This window comes from Vidua chalybeata, chromosome 1 (genome assembly GCF_026979565.1).
Source record: "Vidua chalybeata isolate OUT-0048 chromosome 1, bVidCha1 merged haplotype, whole genome shotgun sequence".
Lineage (NCBI taxonomy): Eukaryota > Metazoa > Chordata > Aves > Passeriformes > Viduidae > Vidua > Vidua chalybeata.
In genome coordinates, this window is record NC_071530.1 from 112542955 (window position 1) to 112562943 (window position 19989).

The 19989-nt window shown below is 34.3% G+C and overlaps 1 protein-coding gene across 1 annotated transcript in view; it reads left to right on the forward strand.

Moving 5' to 3' along the window:
• Positions 1-18733, forward strand: part of SNTG1 (syntrophin gamma 1) — a 312663-nt gene extending 293930 nt beyond the window's left edge. The window contains exons 17-18 of the mRNA XM_053965314.1: positions 8832-8942; positions 18240-18733. Coding sequence (XP_053821289.1) covers positions 8832-8942; positions 18240-18398 — 270 coding nt within the window. The 3' untranslated portion in view covers positions 18399-18733. The remainder of the gene's footprint in view (positions 1-8831; positions 8943-18239) is intronic.
• The last annotated feature ends 1256 nt before the right edge of the window (positions 18734-19989 follow it).

The following is a 19989-nucleotide window of genomic DNA, read 5'->3' on the forward strand; positions in this document are numbered from 1 at the left end:
ACTAAATGTATTTCAAGTCAAACATCATAATTAGATTAAAACATTGCTTCTGTGTCTATGCACACCTATGATAAATATGAGTACACAAAGTATTAAACTGAGTTAATCAGAAAAAATCTGTACTGTGGTGTGATTATAACAGCACTGTCATAAATCACAGCTGTTTCTGCCGCATATTCTCTGCTTTCTCTTATTCATTTTCTGACTGATAACTCATAGATCCAACGGTAGTTTGTCATTTGGAGTATTTTGGTATGATGCTTTATAATAAGCCGTTGTAATTTCCTGAAAGGAGAATGAACAGCTTTTAAGACTACCTGGTTAAATCTGATTTAAGAAAATTAGTTCTCAATTGAGGTAAAAATTCTACCAAATAAAATTTTGTCCACAAAGTAATGTTTCTCCTTGTACCTTAAAAAGTAATGATGAGTATATTTATGCCCTTGTTCTTCTGTAGCACTTTTCATAGATAAAGTTCCAGTGCAAGATGTCACATTTCATTAGCAATGTATGGTTTGAAAGCAAACCATGACACATAGCCCAAGCCAATTCTGGCATGTTATTTTCATGATGTAGTCCTTCATTTGTGGTAGTTATAAACTGGGAGTCAAAAAGCCACCTACCTCCTGTGTTGGCATACTCAGTAATGTAATTCTAATCAGTAGGGAGTTTCCTCAAAACATCTTTTTCACTGGAGACTTCTTCCAAAAAAAGCCCACCAGCTTTAACCAATTTTATTTGCTTTATTTGAAATACAGGATGTCGAATAGAATCCCCTCACTGAACTTCCCTCTTTCTTCATTGCTAGTATTCTGTGAAAAGTGAATTTGGCTAATCTTTGTGAATGCCTTTTAGATATTTTGTTTTATTTTCTGCCTTAACACATTTTCCAGATTCTGCTCAGTTACTTCTTGCACTACAATGTGTCTTAGTAAACAGCATCTACTCCAGAAAGAAAGTTTTCACTAGATATGTTCCATATGCTAAATGTTTTGTTTATTTGGTTTTAAAATATGAAAATTCTAAAAAGATGGAAAATGTTCTGTGGCAGTTCTTAGAAGTTATATACCAAATTTTATCCTAGGTCATTTTTGCAGTATTGTGTATCAATGTTTACTGGAGAAAACAGTTTTCTCAAGTCCTGCCTAACTACATCCCAGCACTCATGTCCTAAATTTGTCTAACATTAACTAATATATAGTTAATGTTTTAATGAACAAATATAACTCTCTTATGGGCAATTTCTGTTAAGTATGGACATATATAGATAGTATGATGAAAATTTATAAATAAGATTTGCAGCCGCAACAGCTACCTTGAGAATTAAGTATGGAGATTGATAGATTAAACAGAATAACAAGACATGTACAGAAGTTAATCTAACTACTATTCTGAAAGTGATCCAATGTATAAAACTACTTACTCAAGTGCCATTCAGTAAATGATTCTTAATTTGCTTCCATAAAAAAATGTATGGGGGGGATATACATGGATATATGTATATTATATATATTTATGGTTTACTGACATATTCATTAAAATTGCTTTCTATAATGTGCATATTTGCATCATCAATTCCACTAATACTATATGTATGTGTTTGTTTGAATATACATTGCCATATACCTATCTGAGCAAAATGCTGTGTCTGTAGTCCATCATATTTACTGCTCATTAAAACAGCAGTCAAAAATACATATTTGTCAGAAGAAAAAGAAAAATATCCCTTGTAGGATTGAAAATAAATTAAGGTGCTTCTGAATTATATGTTGGTGCTAGAACAAAGTAAGGAAAGGCTCCATAATGGCCCACAAGGTATCTATCAACAAACCTCAACGTACCTGTCCTGTGTTCTCTTGCAGAAACCTTCACCAAAAAAAGAGAATATACCATGAACAATAAATAGCATTGCAAATATCTTTAATTTGGTTTCCATACCAAAAGACTACTAAATCACACAGATCAGTATTTCTCTTAATTTCTTTAGGAGCAATCTCCCATGTTTTCTAGGGATACATACCTTGTCTGTCTCTTCATGCAACTAATACATATACAGCATATTGAAATAAAACAGCATATAAAAACCTTCTTGATATTCAAATTTCAGTAATAGGGAAGGCAGAAAAAAACCAGGCTCACTGGAAGATGGAGATTTAATGATGTAACGCTTGTGAAAAAAATATTTATTACATGCTTCAAGGTTTAAATGTTGAACAAATAGCTACTATAACTTTAATATAAGCCATCAGCATACTTCATACAGTTTTATGTTCTGTGGCTAGAAACAAATGTTGGTAGGTTGTCCATCAGCACCAAGCAAATACACTCTAGTCTTTTAGCATTTATGTAATTTCACTAATGGACAAGAACAGTTATTTTATAAGGGCTGACTTTCATGCTTTTTTCCTTTGTCTCATTTTTGTTCTTTATTCTCTGTGTCCTCCCCTGTCTTTCCCTTTACAGTTATAAAGCTGCAGCAGCTGACAAAGGAAATTGCCTTAGACCATAATTCTTTTGTAGTAAGACACTCTCCGGAGATCAGTAACACAGTAGAACTGAGCATGAACAAGATCTTAATCCTACTCAGTTCCCTACTGCTGCTACAACTCTGGACAAAGTGTCACTTGGCAAGAATGAAATCTTTCTCAATTAGCTATGAGACAAACAGACAAATTAAGGTGTATCCCAGGTGCCTGAAGACTCAATTACTTTTATTCTTAGAAACAAGGACCTGGAGGGCTTAAGCTCTTGATTTAGTTTGACTTGTAGGAGTATCGTATTTTAGTTAGACGACAAACAGCATTAGCTTGAAAGGTGCCCATTGAAGTTTAGCATAATTCTGTAAAATAAATCACACATTAAAAAATTACCTTAAAAATCTAAAAGGAAGAATAATCCAAACAGTCAGAGTATCAAGAAAAAAAGGAGGCAGTGTTGGAAACAGCTGTAGATTTTTGAAGGTGTGATGGAAAAGACAACAAACGAATTTGATGAAACTAGAACTTGAAAAGTGACCTCTGACATCCTTTCCTTAATAAAGATGATTTCTTTGTTTAAAAGAAATCCACCATTTACAGGTGATCTGGGATGTAGCTGTCTAATCAATATAAAACACTGACACACTTAGGTTTTTTCCAAGCATCCTACTGAAGGCCAAACTTCTTTTGCTATTATATAATAAATCCTGTGTGATTCATGCCAATGGAATGGCATTGTGTTTATGATTTCCATAGATCATGTATGTAGACAAGATGCACTTCATAAAATCATAGGATATCCTGAGTTGGAAGGGACACATAAGAGTCATCAAAGTCCAGCTCCTAGTCCTGGACAGTACAGCCCCAAGAATCACACTCTGTGCCTGAGATCACTGCACAGCCTGAGCTCTCTCAGGCTTGGAGCTGTGACCACTTCCCTGGGGAGCCTGTTCCAGTACCCAACCACCCTCTGGGTGAAGAAGCTTTTTTTAATGTCCAGTCTAGACCTCACTTGACACAACTTCAGGCCATTCCCTCAGGTTCTATCACTGGTCACCACAGAGAAGAGATCAGTGTCTGCCCCTCCTCTTTCCTTCACAAGGAAGTTGAAGACTATGATGAGGTCTTCCTTTAGTTTTCTCCAAGTGGTCTCAGCTGCTCCTCATGTGGGTTCACTGGCAGGTGAAATGACACCATTGTAGCATGTGGTGCAAACACTATTGCTCAAGTTTATTAAGTGTAAATAGTCTAGTGCAAGAAGAGAGTTGATCCACAGTGGATAATTCAACACAGAAGAGACAAAACTGTTAAATAATAAATTAAAGGTAGTTCATCACTGAATCCACAGGAAACAGATTAAATCTGTTCTGGTTGGAGATTCCTATGTTGAAAAAATACACATTTTCTTTCCTAGCTGCACTGCTTAATGCCCTCTGTATCCTAAATTATATATCTATCCCAGATCCATGGACTAGTCAGACATTCACATTTCTATGAATATTCCATAGAGCATGGTAAGTAAAAACAGAGTCATCTATTCATTCTATATTTGTTTGATAATCTGGTCTCTATTTAGGATTAGAACAAACTCCTTGACCCAAAATCAAACAAAAACTCTTAATGAATATTCCTAGTCATAGCCCAAATAAAGATAGCTAGTTATGATGCATTTCCATATTTCTGATGTCATTACCTAGATGGAAAGCGATTTTGTTTGATGTCATCTCACCTAAATTATATGTGGATTAGTCCAAGATTCTGGGAATAAGTAGCAAACTGACATATAATTTGAACGTGAAAGTATTTTTTAAGGTGCCTTTAAGAATATGTGTTCTATATCTAGCACTATTGCTAAGAATAGAAACAATATAATTTCTTAATTTGCGTGACTGTATTACAGGTATAGAAGTCAATAGCTTTTATTCCATGTGTCATTTATATGTTGCATTTATGTACCAAATATAAAATAAAAATATGCAGGCAGAGAGCATCCTTTTAAATTATAGTAGAATAACACTAGTGAAAGATAAAAGGCAGTAATTTGTTTGCAAAGACTAGTACAAATGAGTCCTAGATGATTACTTATAAATAAAATATTTCTCATTAAAAAGTATTGGTGAAGAATCTTGGTCCCAGATACATCACAGGAAAAGAAATCCTGCTAATTCAGTGAATACAGGATTTTGCTTTTTGATGATTTGCTATTACAATAATTTAATAACATCTCGAGAGGAGTCTTAAATCTAATTTGTCAGCTTGTCTGCACAGTTTATTTGTTTGCATTGCATTCTGGTATTCTTTGAAGGTAATTTTATTAAATGGTGTAAAATACAGAAAGCAGGTTTATATCTTATTGGTTGTTTTCAATTTTATGCATGATATATACTGTACTTGTTCAAAGAGATTGTCTTAGAGTGCATTTTTCAAGACATGGATTAATTATGCCAGATACTTTGTGGCACTGGTAGTATTTTCAGTGTGTACCTTGGTCCCCACTTGCTGAATTGGACTCCTTGCTGTTGTTCCTAAATTCTATCTCTACTCATTAAATGAAAGTTCACTTTTCTTCCATTCATTGAGAAGCAATAAATAGTGCATCCTGAGTTCTCCTCTTCATCTTCCATCAAGGCATCATAATGCTGCGTGCCATGACTTGAAAGGTGTGTCAGGATCCTCAAGAGTAGCTGATGCCACTGTCTACAAGAAAATCTTTTTTAATTCAGTTGCAATTTGTGCTTTCAAAGGAATTGGCACCTGACCCACCTGTCAAACCTATTTTAGGGCAAACAAAAATTTACTGTTTCCTATAAATGCTGTGTACAGACCTGTAAAATATTCTCAGTGATGCAGGTTATGTACAGTTACTGAGGGAAGTACTTGAAGAGAACAGGCTGTTTTTGTCAGCTAAAAGTAGCCCTATGAGTGTTAAGCTCACCAGTTAGTAGTACTTCTGCTTGTATTTCATAATTCCTGAAAACTGATTTAGAAATATTTTATGTGACACACATTTGGGTGTTTGACAATTTTCAAAAAAGCCAGCATGTTTTACAAATGTACTTATTGGTTAAAAGTCAATATGCGTACATAAATATATTTGTACAAAATTATTACAGCCTGTGTTAACTTTCTGAGGCAATCATTCAACAAATGGTTCTGGTTCAAAAACATTAAAAAATAATGACTGTGACAGTGGTGTAGATCAGAATTCCCAAGGATACCTATACCTAATGCAGGAGAATTAGCCATTAAAAATAGAATTTGGAAGCGTAATCACAGGGAACCCTGTAACACTGAAGTCAGCCCATAGGATCGTGAAAGATAACACATGAAACTCTCTCTCTCTCTCATGTGTTAATGTCCCTGCTGTAGTTGCACATCTCTGTGAAACTGGTGCTCAGGTGAGTGGGTGTGGTCTCTCCTTTTTTACAGTGGCACTATAAAGTAGTCATTGGAAAAAGGATAGGTATGGTCCCTGTTCACTGCTTATGCATTTTGTAGCAATGCAAATGAAAAAAATAAAAGAACCACACTCAGAACATGTGCAACCAGAGAGATTAATCCAGTGATGCCCAAGATACTTTATTTTAAGCAATGTGACTGCAGTCACAGCATTCTGTATCCCTTATGTGCACTTCTGGCTACACAGGGCAGTACTTCGGCCTCTTTGGCAGAAGAAAGGATTTAAATGGATTTTACTGGGCATTTAATTAACTAATTTTCTCAACTTTTGCTATCTAGAATTTGAACTTCTAAGTTTAAGTGGTTTAAGCTATCTGTTACACTTTCAATGTAGTATAGCATATTGTAGCAAACACACATCCAGACTCTACCATAATGAACCAGTTCTCGCCATTTTAAACCAGGATGTAGGATTTTTTTTATTTAGAGATTCTCTAGAAAAAAGAAGTAGTCAGGGTGACTAGCTTGAAATATTTTGCATTCACAACTTAGTGACTTAAAGCTTACAACATTTCCCTATTCTTATTTTTGCAAATGACCAATCCCTCATGTGGACAACTTTGAGGGAAAGTGTGTGCAACTTGTTGAAGATCACTCAAAAGCAGCAGATAATTCTTTCATGTGGGAATCATTTCATGTATTGTCAATAGCATTTCTACTCCTTAAACTTTAGATGAAGAGTAATTAATTGTCTCTGCAGAGACTGTCAGTTCTAAGAGCTTGTTTTAGTATCTTGATGTTGAAGTGCAGTTTTGTTGGGATTAGTTCTCTCTACACTATAGACCTGATTTTGCAGTGTTCTTAAGTAAGAGCCTCTGCTAAGTAGGAGTCTCCAAAACCGACATTATGCATAAATTGAAGTGTGTTCCTGAGTCATGCCTGTGGTTTGGTGTGACTGTCATTCTCTTTCCTCTGAATGGCAATGAAGTGCTTGGCAAAGCATGGAAATGTCAAAGTACCTCAGTTCTATGCATCCTTCATCTTCATTCAGACTTAATCTGACTGGGAATAAGGCCAGGTACCTTGGGATTTTGCCTGAACATCTAAGGGTCCTTTTTAATGCTGCATCTCTCTCCTGGCCTCTCCATATATCATCAGAGAAGAGAAAGATGATAGCTCATTGCTTTGATTGTTTTCTCCTGAGATAAAGAGACAATCAATGCCCTTTACATTTCTCATCCAGGAAATGACATACTTAAGTAGATTTGCTGTCCCTGCAGAAAGGCAATGGTCTTGATCTTCTGGCAAGATTTCATAGATCTGTTAAAAAAAAAGGAGTTTACAAAGCAGGTAGGAATATAGCCACCTGAATGATGTTGTATACTGGATTGTTTTGCTTAGTTTTGTTTTTACCTTACTACTTGTACAATATAAATAAACATCTTTGATCAAACAACGTCAAAGGAATTTCAAACGCTGAAATGAGGGAAGCTATTCTATTTTCTGTAGCACAGATTGGTGGGCTCAGGAGGACAACATTTGAAACAAATAGGATATATTTTCACATAAACTGCCAAATTCCTGTAGTTTATGTGAAACGGATGTCCCTAACAGTGTTTATGGCAAATGGGAGCTCACCTGTCACATACAAGCAGAGAATGAAAGTGGTGCTGAGACTAGGATTCTTTTTTTTTTTATTTGTAAGGGGCAACTATATAGAGACAATTTTGGAGAAAAATTCTAGCACTTGCTTTGTGTATAGTGCACAGTTAAGATGCTCTCCTTGTGGTTTCTTTTCTCGTCAGGTTGCTAAGACAAAAATAACAAACTTTATTCAGCTTGGTGCAGGGTAGAGATTTTTTTGCCAGTCATAGGGACCAACACATCCCAAAGCAGAGGGGCCTGCATAGATTTAGGACAGTTAAAAGTTTGACTTCCCCCATAATAGTAGACCTCCCCCAGTAGATAGTAAATCATTCATAAATAAAGACTAAGGGCCCTCCTACACCACTGAGAGAAAGTAATTTATAAACCCTTAGACAAAAGGGTTGCCTTAAGTTTCTGTATTGTCCGATGCCTGTAAAATTAATGTTCATCCAAGTAGTAGCACAATGTAAGTGATGTTGACCTCCTAATTATGTGAAATACTATTGGAATCACAATGAAATATTTTAAAAATCCAAAATACCTAGATGGTGGGGGATATCTTTAAATGAGGTTGAAAAGACAACAAAAAATAGCTCTTTTCCATTTTTAAACAAAGTAGTTTAAAATTGTTTTTTTATTCATAAAACCACACTAGATGTAATTTTAAAGAGATTTTTATAGACATCTGTAAGTTTTATTACTTGTATATTTATTTTATAAAGCATTATGTCTTTTTCAACAAGACACAATGCAATTCATAATATAATTACTTGAAAGGCCAATGAGACAGTTAGAATTAATGAGTTACTCAAATTCCTTACTAGAGCTCTCATAAATAAACTCAAAATATATTGTCCTTAAGAAATTTTATTATTTTATCTATTAAAAATATATATTTGTTTTTATTATGATATACCCTTTATGTTAATACTAGATTTTTTTAATATGGAAAGAGGGGGCTCGTATGTCAGATCAATATGTCAGATATAGTGGGGAATCCACAGATCATCAGGAGAAAAAATCCTTCTCTTTTTTTATTTAAATATTAAATATAGATAAAGGAATTTCAGGGTAAATTTCACAAATGTAGTCTGACAAGTGTAATTCAAGCACTGCCAAAGTATAACATATCTATATGACTAAAGGAATCTGACCATAGAACACTACCTTAATTTAATTATGTACCATAGAGGTGTTAAAACTTTCCTTGTAAGGAGATCAGCTATTTCTAATACAATTTTCATGATAACTGCATTGACACTTGTGTATGATTTTTTAATATTTTGTTGGTTTTTGTTTTCCTTTTAGGCTGTGCTTTGGAGATACAAGTTTTCCCAGCTCAAAGGTTCTTCAGATGATGGGAAGAGCAAAATCAAATTTTTGTTCCAAAACCAAGATACTAAACAAATCGAAGCAAAGGTAAAAACAATACATTGTTTGTCGAAAGGTAATATACAATTTCCAAAGCAGCTAGGGGAGTGGGGAAGAATAGTAAACTAAGTTACTTGGAAATATTAGGTTAATGCTCAAAAAATGCAAAGAAAACCAATGAAATTGAAACTTTATCTAGTTAATTTTTTTTTTGAAAGGTGCAATTAGATTTAAAAATAATAAAATACAGGATGTATGGTATATATGGGTTTAGGCTTTTTTTCCAACTCTGCTCTTTGTCATTGGGATAAAGTTTGAGTACCCTGTTTTTCCCCGTATAGTTGTATCATGCAGAAATGGTGGAAAATATAACCTCAAGTTAACCTGAGAATAAAACTCAGTAAAGGTTGAAAATCTGTTTTTATTTCTCAGAGAAAAAAAAAAAAAAAAAGTGTAGATTAAATACATGTTTCCTAACAAGACTGAAGTGTCTGGGTCTAATGCAAAATCAGAAGAGTTGCTTTTCCAGTTGTGCTTTTGATTCAAGAGTTAATTCATGAAAACAGTAGCTGTGAGAGCTTTAAGTTTACTTCAGTTTATGTCTTTTGAGAATGAGGGCATTTACTGTCCCAATGTTTGTGAGAGGTGATCTTTCCATGGTCTGTGATGGCTGTAACTGCCTTGAAGTCTGGGTCAAGGTTCTTTTTTTACTAGAATCCAAATTTTAGTGTAAATCTAAACACTATATTCTTGTGAATGTCTAAGCTTTGCTTTTAAAGGATTTACTATATTGTTTTTCCTGACCATGTTGGAGACAAAATTACAAAATGAACGTGATAACAAAACAATTCCATGAGCAAAAAGGAAATGGTTAAATAAATTGTTTATAAGGGCTAAATATGTAGAGTATTATAAAATATATAAAGAAAAATAAATGCATTGTTTTGGGGATAGTTATGTGCTTAAATGCCAATAGCTACATTAAGCATCTTCCTCCATGTCTCTTTATGCTTCATGCTAATTATTTTCTACCCAGCAACTATTTACTTGATTTTGAGTGGTTTACTCAGTAAAATAAAGGTATGTAAGAGTCCCCATTAAATCAATAGCAATAAAATGTGGGGACCATGGTTTTGATACCCTTATGTTCTGCTGCATCTCAAAGATAAATACTTCCTTATTTCTGATTTTCTTCAGGGATATTTTTAGTAGTACAGAATATTTTTTCAGCTGTAATAAGACATGAGAGTTTAACCTAATGTCATGAGGATGATTTACTCTTAAGAAAGTAATTGTAAACTTTTATCCTACTCTTATGTACAGCTGAAGGATGAAAGTCATCATTATTTTTCTAATATCTGTCTGCTATTGTTGTCATATTAGCACATTATTTTAGCACTAACAAAAATTTATAGGAGTCCAAGAATGGCACACTGTTGGGGTGTTTGGGGATTTTGGGGGTTTTGGTTTTGCTTTGTTTTGTTTTTTTTTAAACTGGTAAAACTAGAATGTATTTTTAATACTGAATTACATTAAAAATAAAACTAAAGAATAAAATACAGATTTTGAAAAAAAATAGGGTTTTTTAATGTTTTAAATTATATCTGTCATATAAATCACTTAGAGATACATAAGTATGCTGGACATACACAAGCCTTAGAGGTATCCTGGTGCTTTTATTGAGGTAGAAATAGCACATTACACCTTATGAAGCCATAGTATTATACAAGCCTCCTAACATGCTGATTAATATGCTGTCTTGTTCCCTGGTTGCTGCTCTTTACTATAAATTTAATCTTTCACATTACTCAGTTTTGAAATAAAAATTTGTTAATTTTAATTAATTTTCTTGTTGAGCAAAGCATATCAACTCTATGCAAAGATGTTAGTTTATATTCTCTTTGGAAGGTGCTGTGGCATTTATAACGAACACTTCTATCCATTCCAATTTGTTTACATATTAAGTATGTTGCTTAGTCTAAGAAATGTAGATAAATGTGCCTGCAAAATGAATGTGAAGGTTCTTGGGTCATATATTTTCGAGTTGTTAACTTACAATTTTATGGATAACCCCCTTCTGTATTCTTTAAACCTTTCATAGATTTAAAGCACTATTCATCATAAGGAGAGGTGGAACAGTCTAGCCTCTATTTTCTTGCTTTACATTCCTGAGTCAGAAGTATAGCTATTTGTGGAACTGTTGAGTCATTAAGAAGTGTTAATCAGATTTTTAGAAATATTTGTAATGCCAGATTTCATGAATACTGTATGCAGGCTTCATTTGAAATCAGAGGATGGAAATTTTGTAAAACATCTGTTAAAGGTTCTGATGAATATTCATGACATGGTTATCATCACCTGTTAAATGCAGCTGGCCTGGAGACCCACTGCTGTCACACTTTCCTTATGATTCTCTTCCTTTTTTTTCCCCATGTTATAATACATGGAGAATAATCAGAATGTAGTGAAAGGTGAACTCAGCAGATAATAAAACCAAAAAATTGAGGAACCATTGCACCAATGTATTAGGGCTCTTCACTTACTTATTCCCAAGCAGCAAGGTGGAAGCAGAGCATAGCAGGAAACTTTCTAGACACTGCAAATACTGTGTTCAGTTTCAGGCCACTCACTAAAAAAAAGCCATTAAGATGGTGAAGTGAGTCCAGAAAAGGGCAACAGAGCTGGTGAAGGGTCTGGAACACAAGCTTGATGAGGAGCAACTGATGGAGCTGGGGTTGTCTAGCCTGGAGAAAAGGAGGCTCAGGGAGGAATCTCACTGCTCTCTACAACTGCTTAAAAGGAGATTGTAGCCAGGTGGGGTCGGCCTATTCTCATAATTAAAAAGGGATTGGACAAGATGAAATGGCCTCAAGTTGCACCAGGGGAGGTATAGGTTGAATACTAGGAAAAATACATTCACCAGGAAGGTTGTCAATCATTGGAAAAGGCAGCTCAGGGAAGTGGCAGAATCACCACCCCCAAAGGGATGGTGTAGATATGTAGATGTGGCACTTGGGGACATGGTTTAGTAGTGGATTTGGCAGTGCTGGATTAACCATTCTACTCAAAAAATGTCCTATTCAACCTAAATGATTCTATGATTCTATATAGCTTCACAGAAAAATATGTGCTATCAAAATCCAAATTCTTCGTGTCTTCCTTCATTTATAATGCAGAACATTTTGTGCATCTCATGCTTTCCCAGATGTGTGTGATTATGGCAAGTTGAACCTGTGTGATAATACCCTTTAGCTTTAGAACACTTATTCATGATCTGCAGAATCAAGAGTGACAAAGTGCTCATCTACTGAATTTTGATCCAAACTTAGATAAATTCATTACTATTTTAGAAATGTGTTCCAACTTGTAGATATACATTTCCTGGGTAAAAAAATAAGTATGCATCAACATTTTAAGTTTTATCATACTGTCTTCATAATTTTCTAGCACCTTCTCTGTATTCTGGTGGAATATAGTGAGATACTAATATTAATGTTAGAAAAATCTAGGAAAAATGCATTTTGGAGTAAAGTCCAGCACCACGTACATTCATCACTTAGCTTTTTTTTTGTTTTTGTTTTGTTTTTTTTTTTTTTTTTTTTTTTTTTTGTTTTGTTTTGTTTTTGTTGTTGTTGTTTTTGGGAAAAACAATTGCCACCAGAGTTTATATTCCTAAGTGAAAGAAAGTCCTTCACTGACACTAAATAGCTAAGATTTTTATGTCAACGTTTTTTATAGTGTGCTTCATGCCTGACTTAAAAAATTCAAAATGGCATGCCTTGAGAAATACTATGAATTGCTATGAATTGAGTTGCAGTTTAATTTATTTCCCAGTATTGTTCTTTTCAGCTTTAAAATAATTTTAGCTGTTCAAACATTTCAAATACTGCCTTTTTTCTGTAGCGACATTGTACTCATGCATTTGTTTGGCTTCTCTCTAAGTGAAATTATGTTATTGTAAAGATATATAATAATATATAAAAATAAAGATATATAATATAGAATAAAAGAAATCCTCATGGATTTAAGCAGTTCCAGTCTAAAAATCTGAACAATAATTACCATAGGTCACACCAGTGGGTCTATGGCACGATGCCTGAAAGCAAACACCTTACTAAAAAGGTATCTAAGGCAAGGTCTAAGTGGTTTCTGTCAAGAAAACCACTTAAGGGCAGCATTAATCACTGATACCCCTTAGACATTCCAATCTGTAGGTTATTTCCCAGCTGTCACTCAGCAGGAGATATTGCACAATTTTGCTCAGTGAGACGAAATTTTTATGAGTGAGAGCCACAAAATAGAGCTGTCACCTTGATGGAATGTGGAGCCAATGTGTCCCTGTATTTGTTCTTACGAAGCTGTTTGGTTTGGGTTAAAAAAAAAAAACTAAACACAGGAGGGCAAAGCTTTCTCTGCATCTGTAAGGCCCAAAAGGGATTCTCTTAGACCTTCCCATCTAGTTACTTATCAGTTTGTTTGTTTGTTTAGCTATAGTTTAATGATACATTAGTATCTCAGTAGTATCACAGCAGCTTCTGGAGGTGATACACAATCTAAGGACTTTAATAAATTCAGAGTGGTGTGATCTTTAATTTAATCTAAGTATTAGACTTTTCTGACAAAACAGAAGAGTACCTTAAATCTTGGAGAGTTCCTGTTCCAAGATATAAACATATGCCTCCAAACATTGGAGTAAGTGATGTGTATAAAAATCATCTAATTACATTATTGAATTTTTACCAAACTGGGAACTGAGGGTCTCTGTATATTTGGTAAAACATGTATGACTCAAACGCTACACCTCAGTCTGTGCTTTCACCTCCTGCAACTTGCAGCACAACAGTTCTCTTAAAAACTCAGGCAAAGCCACATTGCTGTGTGGCATCAGGTGAGCTTTTGTTCACAGATTGGCTGAACTCCTAATCTAAGCAGTAAAACTGAAGTGGGTACAAAAATAAGTTTATCAAGATGAAGGTCCAGTCCATTGTCTTCATCTATTTGAATATAGTAAGCCAAAGAAGGCCCAAATATGGTATCAGCAAAGGGAGAAATTTAACTTCAAGGATTTCAAATTAATCTCATTATTAATTAATATTACCTTAGTATTAATTAATGCCAATTAATTTGTACTTGAAATTATCTTGTAAAGAAATCTAATCTAAATATCCTTAATGACTACTGATCACATTACTGTGAACAAAATACTCACTTTCTCCTGTTGCAAGGTGACTTGATGGGTGCTTGCATCATTTTCCTAACTGACATTTCTGCTCATTTCAAGTCTGTTCTCCAAAATGCAATTTTAAATTAATCCTTGTTCTTAGCCTTGAGGGTTTTTTCAGTGAGCATCACAGTGCTCTTCACATTTAGAGTATCATCTTTAAATGGGCTATAAGTATACAGCCTTAAGATTTTTATAAAGTGATTGCTCAGTTGCAGTTACTGAATTTTAGAGTTCAGATTTCTGACTTGTGTTGGTTTCTGTGGTTCAGTTTTTAGTTTTCCCACGTCTTACACATGGATTATTTGTCTAATATCTACTTTAGATCAGATTCTATGCAAATACAGAGAGACCATGTAACTCCACTTTTGATTAACAAATATCTTCTCATATAATCTGTTTATATATGGATGAAAGACAACACATTTTGAATTTTTTTTTTAATATGTTTTAAAGTACTCATGGTAATGGGTACTTCAAAACATACAATTGCTGGATTTTGTAAATGTGTCATCTATGTAGTTGTATCATACTACATAATATATGTATAATGCAATGCAATAAGAGATTTCTGGAGTTTGTTTTCTTTTAGGAAAACTCTCTTTTTTCTCTTTCTTTCTCTGTCTTTTCAATCCAGACTTCTTTTGTGAAAAGCTACTAGAATTCCAATATACTTCTGACATTTTCAATGACTGCATCTTTCTCACGTGCCTTTTTGCCCACTTACGTTGTCCTCAGCAGGAACTGCACATGTTCAGATTAATAATCTGGAGGTGGCTGGTATAATGACAGCAATGTAGGGTGAGAGCAGCTTAATCAAGAGATAGCTTAGAAAGACAATTTAAAGACCAGAGGGTACACTGATATTCCTGGGAGAGTAGGATCTTAGGTGAGGTGTACAGGCAACAGTCTGGAAATTATAATAATAGTAAATTGTGTACTCGTGCATGGACAAGTAGGTGTGGTTAAATTTGGATTTCTTTGCTTTTTGGAGGATTCAGAACATGTGACTTTCCCTGCTGGTATCACCTTCAATGTCTTAACTGCATATTTTTTCAGGTTTCTTAGGGTTTGTCTGTTTGTTCACTTGAAACTTCATCTGGATTATGTGTGCAGTACACACTACCCTGCCTAGAGGAAAGTGTACTCGGACAAAAGTATGGCTGAGGACAAAGTGTGTACAAAAACAACCAGGGTGGGTGGGGGTGCACAAAAGCCTGTGGGTTCTCCTGTGTCTGCTGGCAGCAGTGGAGACACCTAAAGGGCAAGTTCCCAGCAGAAGTGAGGGCATGTTTTGTCTGTCAGCAGCTCTACATGGAGTCGTATCTGTTTGTTAAGGTTTCTTGTGATTAGGCTAATCTGCCTGAGAAGTGTTGTTCCTGATAGGTCCTGTTCCCATCAATCAGGTTTCTGGGAACTGAGTTGCAGCCATTAATTAGACCCACATGTACTTGCCACATAGCAGTCAGCCTACTGTGCTTCATATTGCTTCAATTTCCAGTTAAAAATGCATGTCTTCACTGAAATAGGAATAGTGTTTCATTGCAAATAATAACCGAGCATTTGCTGACTTCTCAGTGCTCTTCTTTGCCGTCAAGGTAATTTCCCTCTTGTGCCATTACTATTGATAACAGTTATCAAGTGGGACCTTCAGAGGCTGTTCTGTTGCCTCACCCATTTCCCTTGATGGTCAATTGAACAGTGAATACTCCTGATGTGTTACTATTGCAGAAAGCTGTGATAAGTCTTGGAAAAAATTATACTCATACACAGTAAAAATTCAGTGTCCGGGAGCGGTAATTATGACAGTAACAACGTTTAGCTTGTAGTGTTGCCTAATTGACTTGAACAATTCTCAAACTGTAGCATTTGTTTTAATATGGTTAACTTGTTGAGACATAGGTAGAACTGTAGTCTTTCTACAGATAATACATGCAATTGATATTAAAAATATATGCAATTGGTATTAAAAATATTTCACGGTTCCACTAAATATTTATTCCCTTATCTTAAGCTTCAGGTGTGTTTTAATAGTACTGAAAAGGTAAATAAATAAATTAATAAAATGAAGTTAACTGAGAAATAATTTAATTCCAATGGCCCACAGTTGTTATTCTGTAATAGCTTCCATAATTCCTTGTTTCCTCATCTTTGGATGACCACTGGTTTTTTATTTATGATAAATTTTCTTATTTTAAAATTTGAGAGAGGAAAAAATTCATTTTGGCATAGTGATAAAATTGCCCTTCTCTCTGGGTTTAAAACTGAGAACGTCTCTAAATGGATTATTTTTTTATATAGACACAGCTGGCAGGTTTGTGAAACTTGGCATAAATTTTATCTTCTTTATTGAGATTTGGTCATCAGGGGAGTTTAAAGAATCTCATGGGATGTTATCAGTTTATTTCTGAGCACGTCTGAAGGACATCTGCTGAGACTGTAGGAGACCTGAACAAAGCTTCACCCATTCAGTACATCACTGGACACTCTGCACATCCACCTGTCTACTTTCGTGCTGTTGTCCCTCACCCATGAGGGCTTTGTGAATATCTCCATGTATTCCAGGAAGCAATGTCTTCCAGGAAGTCTCAAGAAGCAGAAAATTGCAGGTTGATGTCATTTGAGAGATTTAGCAATTTTTGTTGAATTTACAATATTTTCAATGTTCTTCTAAACAAAAGAGCAAAACTCTGTCAGTATATAGCCTGGAAATACCAATGCTAGATGGAAAGACAAGTAGAATAAACCACAGATAGCAATTACTGGCTTCATGTTGTAATGAAAAAATCTGTATGGGCAGTGAATCAAAGCAGAAAGATGTAAAATCTGTACTTCTTTCCCTAGACTTGTATACATTGAAGTACCTCAGTAATTGCTTTCCAATACAACAGATATTTACTGATTAAATATCAGCTTCAAAAACACATACTGAAAATAACCTAAAACATTCATCCAATAAAGTCAATTAGACATAAAGGAGCAAATTTATATATGTAAAAAAAATGTAGTTTTTGTTTATTTCCTCTCTAGTGGAGTCTAAAAAAGTCCCATCTAGTATAATAACAAGCTGAGTGGGCTATAAAGAAATTTAAATCAAAGCAGAAAAATAAGGAATTTGTATAATATTCCTAATAAATTTAAAACATGGAGTATGTTCTTTTTTTTGGCCCAATAACAAATCCAAATCATCACTGTGTGATAGCAGCATATTTTGGAAATATGTCCTCTTGTTGTTGAGTAAGAAACAACACAGACTAACCAGAAGGCTTGTTAGTACAGCATAGGATAGTTTTACTTCAGATTCTCCTTTTTATACATGGTTTGGATACAGATAGACCTGATTGGTCAATTAATCAATACATTTCACCTGATTTGTTAATTAACAGAACATCTTTCTTATAAGCAATCTTTGAAAAAAAAAAAAAAAAGAAAACAAAGAGTAGGAAAACAACACCTGCAAGTTCTTTATATTAATAAGTTATTATTGTTTACCTTCAACTCCCTAAAGTCTCACAAATCAGTTCTGGGAAAACTTATCTAGTTTTCTCACTCTTTAACTAAGTTATCACATCCACAATGTCCTCTCTTCTTTAATATATATATTAAAGAATCAGGTAAGAAAATAGTTGTTTAATAGTGTGATTTAATAGCTGATTAATAGTGTGAGGAGACATGATGAACAAATGTAATATATGTGGAACTCAACATTATTATTTTTTGTGGGTACATTAGTTAAATAGTTGTAGTCCAGAGGTATGCAGACTGTTACAGCACAGCCATAAAGTTTCTATCTAAATTAAACAGCAAAAGTTCCAGATATGCATTAACCTAAGGGAAAATAAAAATTATATAGTGTCACTTTCTTTCCCCTTTAGCTAGTAGGATCTCACATTTCTATGAGGCATTTAGTCCAGAGATTTGTCCATCTTAGCCTCCAAGCAATTATTTACAAAATGTTCCATTTTCTATGTCTAAGTCCCTATAATAGAGAATTACAAGCTACATTAGCAGAATTACATCAAGCTATTAAAATTATTGCTGTTGTAAAAGTGGTTCATTCCTGGTTATATGCTTGTGGGGTGCTTTTCCGTTTCATGTTTAATCTTTTTTTTTTTCACTTCCAGGAGCTGGAGTTTTCTAACCTGTTTGCAGTCCTTCACTGTATCCACTCATTCTTTGCAGCCAAAGTGGCTTGCTTGGACCCTTTGTATGTAGGCAGCCAAGCCACAGCTTCTGCTGCTCCCACAACTTCTGGTACTGGCAAATTAAAGTATTCTACTTGACATCCCCCATGACAGCACTGCCACTTAACAACGAGACATAAAAATGTATAAATATTCATAAGATTTAGACCTTTGGTGAACCATGTATGTGGAAACCAGTCCTGGAGGCAAGACATCTTGCAGCATCAGCAGATAAATGGTCACGTGGGATCATAATTTCATCTCGGTTCTGCAAGACATCAGTAAATAATCCTAGTCAAAACCCCAGAATAGGATGGATATGCTTTTAGTATTATCTATTTGTACTTACATAGTGCTTTAAGCAGCATTGGAAGCAAAGGAATAAACGGCAAAATGAAGCACTTGAGTATTTAATAAAATTTCAAATTGCTGTAATAATACACAAATAGAATTGTCATTTTCCTCTTTTCAGATGTTTTTAATGACAATATACTAAACTCTGAGTATGAACATTATGCCATATCATTATATTATAAATGAGAGCAAGCATACAGTACATGGTGACAAAGGAGATAAGCATGAAAAGACATTTGTGTAAGTACCTCCTCAAATAAGAAAGCACTTTAAGCACTGTTTTAAATCCATACTTGGGTTCATACATGGAATCATGCTACTTTTTCCATTTTGTTCTCTTCATCTGAAAGTAACAACTGCAAACATATAGCCATGCTGGTACATTAAAAACAAAACAAACAAGCCACAAAATGAAAAAAAACACTTTTCCATGGGTAAGTCCCTCTTCTTCAAGTAAAAATAATGGCATATTAATTTAATTTTAATTATAAATTAAGTGCAAGTACAAAAAATAATGTGTCATCTATTTATTTTCTCCATTTTTTGTTAAGAATTAAATACCATAAATATGTCTTTGTTCACAAGAGTTTGAAATTGTTTCAGACAACCCATCTAATTCATTGTTTCCATGGTTAACCTTGATTTCACATCATAGGTAGAACTTAAGTTTCATTTAAACTGTAAACAAACAGACATTTTTCATTATGCTTGAAAAATTATTTTACCCTTTGAATTCTTAATAAGTTATTTATATATATATATTGATAGTAAGACAGGAATAAATTGAATAAGCTATAAAGAATGCATTACAGAATGCATAATTTCTTTGTTTTTCAAGACCTTTGCATCACTCTGGACCAAGTACTAGCTTCAGAGTATCATTTCAGAGTATCATTTTCTAAGTTTAAAATTAATAACTTTGTTTTATTGCAATTTTATAATATAATTTAATTTTGCACTATGACACAAACAAGTGAAGATGATGGAAAAAAGGTATACATTTTCAGTAGCTTGGGGTAGTAGTTTTTAGGGTTTCTATTTATTGTATTGAAATCAAAACTACCTTTTTTTTTTCCCCTCCACTTAGACTTGTTAGTAGCACTTATGAGGCAGGGCCACCATCTTCCTCATTTAGCAGAAAGACTAACTCTATCACATCCCTTCCTATGTGTTAAGATGATTAATACTTCAAAAGTGAACCCAGAGGAGAGCTTATCCAAATGGGAGCAATTCAAAGTGCAAGGCAGGAACAAAAGATGAATGAAATGTAGGAGCAAATCATGTCTCTGTTTTTTTGCTTTGCATTAGAAAGATTTGGATTTACATGTGTGAGAGT